This window comes from Brachionichthys hirsutus, chromosome 14, assembly GCF_040956055.1.
Source record: "Brachionichthys hirsutus isolate HB-005 chromosome 14, CSIRO-AGI_Bhir_v1, whole genome shotgun sequence".
Lineage (NCBI taxonomy): Eukaryota > Metazoa > Chordata > Actinopteri > Lophiiformes > Brachionichthyidae > Brachionichthys > Brachionichthys hirsutus.
Window position 1 is genome coordinate 7,502,225 of NC_090910.1, and position 9,782 is coordinate 7,512,006.

At 45.1% G+C, this 9,782-nt stretch overlaps 1 protein-coding gene across 2 annotated transcripts; it reads right to left on the minus strand.

Moving 5' to 3' along the window:
• Positions 1-236: 236 nt before the first annotated feature.
• On the minus strand, positions 237-7,414 carry arxa (aristaless related homeobox a). Of its 2 annotated transcripts, XM_068747784.1 has the most exons (6): positions 7,145-7,414; positions 6,288-6,864; positions 5,067-5,112; positions 2,655-2,986; positions 1,868-2,123; positions 237-291 (listed from the first exon to the last, which is right to left on the minus strand). In XM_068747784.1, the coding sequence occupies exons 1-6, from the start codon at positions 7,332-7,334 to the stop codon at positions 286-288; spliced, it is 1,407 nt and encodes a 468-aa protein (XP_068603885.1). In that variant the 5' UTR covers positions 7,335-7,414; the 3' UTR covers positions 237-285. The 2 variants fall into 2 exon arrangements, with proteins under 2 accessions (XP_068603885.1, XP_068603884.1); XM_068747783.1 differs by lacking the exon at positions 237-291 and having other exon boundaries at positions 1,859-2,123.
• Positions 7,415-9,782: the final 2,368 nt, after the last annotated feature.

Here is a 9,782-nt window from a genome sequence, read left to right on the forward strand (position 1 = left end):
TCCCTTATTGAGGGGGGAGCAGCCCCCCCGCCTCCGCAGACAAATTCCTCTGAGGAAAAAAATGTTTTTTATCTTCCTCAGCAGGCATTTTGAACACCAGATAACCTGATAGTATTTATGTTACCTCCCAGTAGACTATTTAGTCAATTCTATCAAAATAATTTAGAAAAAAAAGGACCCATGAATTACAAAATGATCCTCAAATGTAACACAGAAGACACATTTCCTTCATTACACCTTTTATTAATAGTTCTATGGTATTCTAGTTCACATCGTTTTCCTGGTTCAGTCCTAAAGAAATGTAAAATGAAAAAAGAAAAAATAAAACTCATTAATCCAATGTCATTTATTCAAATTAGCATTATTGAACCAGGAAATTTACAATCACTTATAAGCAGAAGAAAAAAAGTCCCTTCACTCATTTCCTCGGGTAAAAGTTTTGACATAAATAATTTTCTAAAAACCTAATAATCCATGAACACAGGTGAAATTCTACACAGGGCGACATTCATTGAACACTTGAACGAGTGCAAATTATAAAAACACGGTCTCCTGAAATATACACGACCTTGTTTTGAAAATCATCCTTTGCTGCTTTCCCTCATTTTACAGAATATTTACAGTTTTCTGTCACACAGTCAGCTCAGCAGAGACTGATTCATCTTTACTCGCGTGTCCTCGAGTCAAACTCGTATAAATGCTGGGAAAATAATAATAAAGATGAGTGGGGGGGGATCCTCAAATTATGCAGAAACCTGACGTTTGAATAACCTCAAGTAACTACTTTAATTTAAAAATATACATCTAGTGATGGTTCTGAGTGTGACTGGTGGACAGGTGAGCAGTGATGAGTCAGGGGACAGTTTTCCTTTGGTTCTGACGTGTGTGTGTGTGTGTGTGTGTGTGTGTGAAGGGGGTCCTGCAGTCCACATGAATGCAGATTAAGCATGATTTGTCCACATTTGAAGTAAGAATCCTTTCTATGGTTCTGGGTTCCCCTGCTGTGTGCGTGCGTGCGCGCGCACGTGTGCGAGTGCGTGTGCCTTCAGGCCTTCTTTAAATTAAGAGAAAGAAAAAAAACATTCAAAAGTGAAAGTATTTAATGCACAAAAATGGCACCTGTCAGCAACACCACAATATATTGTATTGCTGAATTATTATAACTGAATTATTCATGCCCTGTAATTGTTTGACATTAAATTAAGGTAATGCTATTCTTTTATACAATGGTTGATTAAGAAAAATGTACATAATATTTTATAGGATAATGTCTTTTATATGTATAACGCTAGCATATAAAGTGTTCCTGTATCTGTATTTTTCTACTACACTAACATACGTTGGATATTTCCATGTAAATATTGTGGACCAGAAAGGAAAGCGGCATCAGATTGAAATTGTAGGTCCTTCCAATTTCTGATAGATTAGATTTATGTTCCTCCACTGGCACTGTGTGTGCCTTGCATTAATTCATGTATGCGTGTGAAAATCATCTTAGAATATGAAAATGATACAGAGCCAGATTTTAGTTTAATTAACTGAAATCACTTTTATAAATCCACGATGGCGTTCTGAGTCTATTTTATAATTGATGTGAAAAAATGATAACCTGTGCTGTCATGCAGGTGTGGGTTTAGACAGTAAAACAAAGTTATCATAGCTTTGATTAGGGCACGCACGCACACACACACACACTTTTTTTAGCCAGTGCTCTTTTGAATTTGGTCGTGCTATCTTATGAGGGAAACATGAGGTAAAATGGACGGTTGAATGAGGGGACATCAGGACATCAGCCTCCTGAGGTATGAATGGGTTTGTAGAAGGGGTATGGGGGGGGGGGCTAGCTGGTGTCGAGTGTTCAGCACACCTCCTTCCCTGCGGCTCCGTTAGGCAGGATGTTAAGCTGGGTGATCTGAGCCGAGTGTTCCTTGGCCTTGAGGCGCAACGCGGCGATACTGGAGGCCCTGCGGTCTGCCGAGGAAGAGGAGGAGGAGGAAGAAGAAGTGGATGGATCAGGGAGGACGGGGCCCGCGTGGGAGGGATTCTCTACAGGGGGAGCAGGCTGACGGAGGAGAGCTGCAGCTGTGGAAGCACTGGTCAGGGGACCCATACTGGAAAAGAGCCTGAAAGAAGACAGCGATGTAAAAATCGATGACATTTACAAACATGAATGAACTTAAATTATTCATGGAAAAAATATGAGCGTGTCCAAATCGCTCAAAGATCACGAAAGAAAACGTGTTGCTTCAAACATGCTGTCCCAAGCCTCCTGAATAAATTGCTAACATCGCTTCCATGCTGACTTCCATAATATGAAAAAGACATCAAGATGAATATTGATGAATTATATAGACAGGCTCAAAGCTGAGGGAATAAATGTGACGTGTGTGTCCTCCTCACAGCTTGTCCTGCACGGTCACACATTTGATTCATTTATGAAAGCATTTAACAGCGAGACGACACACCAGTATGTCAGAGTATTTACAATCAGACACCGTGAGATGAAAGAGTAATGTAGTCATGCTTTGCGTCTTTTGGAAATGTGTTTCAAATAGATTTGCTCAAAAAGACAAAAGAAGCTGCGGTTCTGCACACTGGCGTGTATAACAGAGTGCTACACTGTGCGTGGGGGGTGGGGGTGGGGGGTGGCTCACCTGCCAAAGGTGGGTCCAATGAAGGCAGGGTGGCGAAACATGGCGGCCGTACCCAGAAAAGTGCCCAGGCCAATCGGGGTACCCAGGGACGCTGCAGTCCCGTTGTGGTGTGGGGGGGCCAGACCCGGGAAGGCTGCGGCTGCTGCCGCGGCCGCTGTCCAGGCGGACTCGAGGGCCGGATGGGGGTGATGAGGGAAGGGCCCTCCATCCAGGTAGTGGCTGAGGGGGTGGCCTGCTGCCAGGGGCCCCGGGAACGGCAGGCCTGACGGGTGGGTCTGCACGCCGGCCTTCTCACGCTTCCTCCACTTGGCTCTGCGGTTCTGAAACCACACCTGAGGGCAGGCAGGGGAGATGACATGTAACGTCACATTTCATTTCTGAAGCATGACTCAAAAACTGTTCAGTATTATGCCAGAAGACTCTACACATCAATCATAAGGGAAAGTGCTGCTTCTTGCTCTTTAACATGATATCTTTTCGGCTTCAATGGCTAAAATCTGGATTTATGTTCATTCTTTAAGAGGGATTTGTGTCAAACGAGTGTTTCCAGGGCAGAATTATAAAACTGTTCAATATTTTTTAACATCATACTTAATGTCTAGATCTCCCTCTCTCAGCTTTTGTTTTGTAATTTGAAGTTACAGAATTAACAACCAATGAAAGTAGAGACTTATTGGCACAGAACCTTATGCAAGCCAAATTGTTCTATAATATGATAAACATATAGAAAATACCTTTAGGGTATATTCCATGTTTGTGTTTTATGATCGCTACCAATTTTGTCATGCTTAAGTTGCTTAAGAACTGCTTAGATACATGGATCTTAATATGCCTTTGTGTTTTTGCTTTCAGATGCATCAGTTGTGGGGAAATCCTGAAGATTTCAGGCGTGTAAAATATTCAAGTAGGAAGGAAATTGCCAAAAGCAGCATCAAATGAATCATTGATAATCTGGATGATGCAATTAATGATGTTTAAAAAATAAGATTAAGATAAATGACTACATAAATAGGTCATTTTAACATGTTTATATTACATTTTAAGAGTATTTTCTTTTGGAGAGAACACACGCAACTGTCCATGCTATAAATATTAGAACTTAATCACCGTGTTTTGCCTACGTCACAGCAACACTATATTGTCATTAATAAGCCGAGGCCGTTCACATTGTGTCAGCGCATGTTAATAGGCCTGCGTGGAGTTCAGGTGGTGGCCAATAAGCGGAAAGTCAACGGTAATTACGCGCAAGGTAAACCCCGCCAGTCACGGCCCCCTTAAATCTGCTCTCTGTCTAATTAAAGCCTCTGTCCTCAGACAGGGGGGGGGGGGGATAATTAAGAGCGGTGTTAACAAAAGATCCGGGAAATTACCGCTGAACTGGCTCCAATGACAATTAATGCGCTTTAAATTAAATTCTAAAGAGAATAAGAACAAGTGACGTCACATCCAAGAGACTATTTAACTTTCCCACGCATCCACTGTTCGTTGCCCAGTTTGCACTGCAAGAAGCACGAAGGGCGGGAGGGGGGCAAAAAAAAAAATGTCAACACGAGGAAGGAGATTGAACGGGGGCGCGCTTGAGCGACGCACGCACTCTTCCCAGAGGGCTGTTTAGCATTACACAGCCCCTCGGGAATTTACGAGTCTTTATCACCTCCCGGTGGCGCCCGTTAAGTGATTTGTTCACCTATTCGGCCCCTAATGAGACATCTGTTGTTTTACCGTCGGCCATATAAGCCTCGGGAGAGCTTCCACCGTGTTTGAACTGTCTCTCTGGTTATGAGGCCGGCCTTTCGACATGCAGGCCACGCTTTCAGTGCGGGGTGAGAGAGAGAGAGAGAGAGAGAGAGAGAGAGAGAGAGAGAGAGAGAGAGAGAGAGAGAGAGAGAGAGAGAGAGAGAGAGAGAGGGGGGGGGGGGGGGGGGGGCAAACACCTTTAAGTGCAAAGCATCGGATCAATGCAGGTCTATTGCAATCACATAATGGGAAATCAAATAGCATTACCCCCCCCCCCCTCGCTCTCTCTCACACACACTCCTCTCTGCACCCTCGGATGGGAATTCAAACACCGCCTCACCCCAAGAAGCGTTTGCTCATATAATACTAAGTGATCGTTTTTATGAATCACCAGTGTTGCTTAATTGCCACTAAGGCGCGCGTAATAACGTCCAATAACAGGAAAGGCCTTCCACGCGCAGCGTCTGGGGGCCATTTAACACGTTTCACTGTCATAAATTACCGACTCAACTTGCTCCTATTATCGTTGTTCGTCAATCAGTGACGCGCATCGCCGGTTATTATCCAGCAGCTTGCAGCGCGAACGTTTTTATATAGAGAGGGTGCACGCACGCGCACTCACACGCCGGGGGACATTTTAGTGTGCAAAGCGCTTCTCTGATAACGAACACTTACTTGAACGCGGGCCTCGGTCAGATCCAGGCGCATCGCGAGTTCCTCTCTGAAAAGGAGGACAAGATTCAAGGTTACAGGCCCCCGTTTGCTGTTTGGTCCCGTCTCGTTCTTCACTGTCAACAATAGAAGACAGAAATAGTCTTCAATGCCCCCCCCCCCCTGGCTGCAGAAAGACGCCACATAGCCAGATTCTATTTTCTCTGTCACGCGGATGGGTCTATAGTGATTGTTGGATTTTGCCCAGCGCAGGCAGGCCTGTCACTGACTAACAACATAATGGTTGGAATAATGGCGTCTAAACGAGCGGGCCACGAAGCAATGGCAGCTCCCTTCGGCTGAGATGGGCTTGCGGTTTAAATTAGACCGAAAGTAAATCGATTGGAAAAATATTCATAACAATGAAAAGGTGAGGCTTCTAGAAAACAGACCTCGGCGTGAAATGAAATCTTAAATATTGTTCAACATAAAAAATCCCAATAATATAGATGTATATATAAAAAGAATAGATTTATATATTGAATGAAAACCACCAGATAATTCTAAAATCTCCATAATGTAGATGTGTGTGCGCGCGCGCGCGCGCGCGCTTGATCTTGGGCCCTTTTTCCACGTGGCCATCACGTCCTGCAGGTAACACGAGCTGCGACGGTTAATTATACACCGCTGCCATCAACGGGAGGGAATACGTGCGTAACAAAACGGCCCCATTGTTGGCATTTACAGCCCCATTGTGTTCACTGATCCAAGGCACGGGTGGGTTGTTCGGGTATTTCACGAGGCGTGATCCACGCAGGGTCCAGTTAAAGACGTGGAATTACTGGCGCAGTTTCTGGAAATATTTACGGGGTCAGGAAGCGTTTATTTAAAAAGCAAACGCATTTAATTATCACGCTCGTCCTAGAATTATTGCAGATCACGCAGTTAATGTATTCAGGATTGTCTGGCTTTTTGAGACATATCGGTAGTAATAATACTACTAATACTAATACTAATATTACATAATAATAATAATAATAATGTATTTTTTATTCATTTATACCATACACATTTAGTTTATTTTATTAGCCTACATTAAAATTATTAGGCCCATCCGTTATTTATTTTCAATTTGGAAATGCATTTTAGAGTATAGTGTATAGTGTATACAGCATAATAATAATAATAATAATAATAACAACTAACCATTTAAATAATAATCGAACGTGTTAGCGGCTGCTTTACCTGGTGAACACGTCGGGGTAGTGCGTCTTCTGGAACGCCCTCTCCAGCTCCTCCAGTTGGTAGCTGGTGAATGTAGTCCTGTATCTCCTCTGCTTCCTTTTCAGCATCCCTTCCTCGGAGTCGCTCCCCGCCGACAGACACACGCTGTCCTCCCCGTCCCTCACGTCCCCATCCCCGGCGTTCAAGCTCTCCCTCTCCTCGTCCTTCGGGGACAGAGTGGCGGCGTCCCCGCAGCTCTCCTCCTTCCCCGCGTCCTCCTCGAACTTCAGCGGGCCGAGGTCCACCACGCCCAGACTGCCGTCCTCGGAGGCCCCCCCCGGGCTCTGGCCGCCCTCTCCCCGGCTCAGGGACGCGTTCTCCCGGTAGGACTTACTGCGGCTGATGCTCACCTGCGGCGCCTGGTTGATTTTGAGGTTGTCGGCGGCTTCACGCTCCAGGAGGAGCCGCTCTCTGTCCAGCGCGTCGGCGTGGGCGTGGGCGTGCGCGTGGAGGAACTTCCCACCGGGTCCGTACAGCCGGCGGAGTTTGGGCGGCAGGTGCGCGTCAGCGCTGAATGAAAGCGCGTCTTTTGTTTGCCCTGCAGGGATGGAGCGTGCACGCACAAAATGAACAAAATGACCGCAACGCAGCAAAAATAAAGTTTAGCACGCACGCGGAGAGTCCGTCAGACGTTATTTAGTATATTTATTAAAGCCATTATGGTGAAAATGACATTATTGGAGGTAAAACATGACTTTCTAGCTGCACTAAAGTCAAACGTTCTACATCAAACGCACTTTGAAGATGCTCCTTTTACGCACACTCGTCAACATTGACTCTCTTTTTTCCATTTTTTGCCTCCCGTGCATGGAACTTACGCTCAGCCGTCCCGTCGAGCTCACCTCTGCCGGGGAGGCCCGTTAAACTTTGCGCAGCGCCCAGCCGGACCTTGCAGGGACTCCGGCGGCCCAGAATGCTGTCTATGCAGTAGGACGAGAGCGGCGTCGGGGACTTGCTGCTCTTCCTCTCGCCCAGGTCGTGGATATCTTCCTCAAACTGACCGCTCATGTCGGCGTTTCGGTTCGACTTGCTTCGGTAACGCCCGTCAGTATTCCACTCCCCCCACTCTCTCTCGCTCTCGCGCGCGCGCGGGGCCCGGTGCTCCCTTCTTCTCAGGCCGGTGTCCGTTTGAACCGGGACCTCCTCTCTCTCTCTCTCTGTCTGTCTCTGTCTCCTTCTCCCCCCCCCCCCCTCCCACTCACACAATGACAGCCAGCGGGTTGACTGGCTCTCGCTGCGCTCCTGTCCTGTTAGGCGCGTCTCTCCTCTGCGCCCGAGCGCAGCAGACGTGGAGGCAGTTATCGCGCCTGATTGGCTCGTGTGTGTGTGTGTGTGTGTGTGTGTGTGGAGGAGAGACAGCGCAGAGCTGCTTTATATATATGTTTACGGTTAAACTTAATTTGAGGGAAGGGCAACAAAACCTGACATGGAGTCGTTTTCCTTTCTGGAACGAACTCTTACTAAAATATCACTTTTTCTCGCATGTAGGTTTAATTTTCATTCTTACGTGTGACGCTTAAAAAAATATCTAGCTTTGATGAAAAGGTCAAAAATCACTGGAAGACCAGTGAAATTATTTAATGTTGCAACGATTTTTTTTTTTTACAGCAGTGGGGCCAAACATTAAAGACATCCGCATGTTGCATATCCAAATAACAGATGAGTAATGGCTGGATTCCAGTCAGCATGGCTCATCATTGTTATAAGTAAAGCCTGTGCTTTTTATTTTGATTACTCAATGTATAATAATAATAATAATAATAATAATACTAACAATAACATTGTCCAATAAATCACTGGCCTAAATACATAAATAATTACTAGGCCTTTACCAGAATTGATTTGAGGTATTTATTTATTTATTTTATGAATGCATCTTTATGAATCTATCTATCTATCTATCTATCTATCTATCTATCTATCTATCTATCTATCTATCTATCTATCTATCTATCTATCTATCTATCTATCTATCTATCTATCTATCTATCTATCTTATCATCTATCTGCATGCCTGTCGGTCTGTCTGTCTGTCCTCAATTGCCTCTCAGCTGGACTTATACATTGACTTCAGAAGTAAGGGTGCCGCGTCGGTGATGAGCCGGCGCCCGGGGGAGCCGGGAGAGAGCGCAGGGCCTCTGCTGTGTGTGTGTGTGTGGGGGGGGGGGGGGGGGGGGGGGAGCGATGGATCTAGAATGTAATTTTAAATGAAAGTCTATTTAACCCGCTGTGAATGGCATGACCCTTATCCTCGCCTCAGAGCCCATCACTGTTAAAAGGATCATTTTCAGAATTCAATCCAAAAACTTCAGCAAGCTGCAATTGAGTGTCTCTTACCCTTTCTCTCTCTCTCTCTCTCTCTCTCTCTCTCTCTCTCTCTGCCTCTTCCTCCCCTCCGTTATGGAGCACCGCAGCAAACAAAAAAATATAAATGTAATGTGGTGTATGTCCAGAAAGTGATGCTTCTTTTTTGTTCTTCACTTTTTTTTTAATCTGTCTTAAAACGGTAACTTTGGGACCTTTTGTGGAATAAAGGCGATATTGATCTGCTTAGTTAAGGCAGATATAGTGCAGTCAATTTAGAGGAGCTAAAAAAGCCTGGAAATTCTATAAAAAATATGTACAAAAATAGCACAATTCTGTTTTTCTGGCCGCATTAGCCTCCACGTGTTGCACATGATGGCCCCCGTCACCAGGCCCACGGACGGCGACATGTTCCACACACCCACAACTTTTCACGCGGTGTCACAAACTTTGGAGGGTGTTTATTTGCACGCAAATAAATGTGACTTGCATAATAATAATATAAAATGCTGTGCCATTTTCTGTGCAGTCACAAACAGACGCGCGTAACACCAGACGGGTATTTGGAATCGCTCTGTAATTTGGGGGCCACAATCTGATTCATTTATCCGCACACTGTTATTAACCCTGGAAAAAAGAGATGTCAACCGCCATTTCAGCCAGCAAGCACATCCGTGCTTTGTTTAAATGCACTAATTACGCGCATGCATTAGTCGGGAACGGAACTGTCGGAGAACAATTTTCACATTTTCAATTTTCCGTCTGTTTGACGTGCAGGTGAAAAAGATGGCGGAGAGAGACAGCTTTCTGTTCCAGCACCAACCCCTAGCTCCTTCCCTGTATTTGCACAACAAAGTAACTTGATGATTTCCGGTGGAAACACCGGGTTGCGTCATTTCTGTTTGGATAAAGCGCCTAAACTGTATATGCATGCCATCATTTAGTTTATTTTAAATGTATTTATGTATGACAAATAAAATGAGAATGTCTGAAAACTCTAAGACTGAATTCATTGTGAGCTGATTCTCCTAAATGACGCAGTTTCTCGTCCTCTCCATTGAGGGCCGTGCACGTGCTGGTGCACCTTGGGACCCATATTAGAGCCCTGCAGGTCATTCAAATGACGCCATCTCCTGGAAGAAGTAGTAACTG

What these genes read in the sequence shown, in the direction of transcription:
- arxa (XM_068747783.1), bottom strand. Translation starts at nt 7,334, where the DNA reads ATGAGCGGTCAGTTTGAGGAAGATATCCACGACCTGGGCGAGAGGAAG. An exon ending in GCTCGACGGGACGGCTGAGC is followed by an intron (nt 6,865 to 7,144) that starts GTAAGTTCCATG and finishes CCATCCCTGCAG; the next exon opens with GGCAAACAAAAGACGCGCTT. An exon ending in ATTGGACCCACCTTTGGCAG is followed by an intron (nt 2,124 to 2,654) that starts GTGAGCCACCCC and finishes GTCTTCTTTCAG; the next exon opens with GCTCTTTTCCAGTATGGGTC.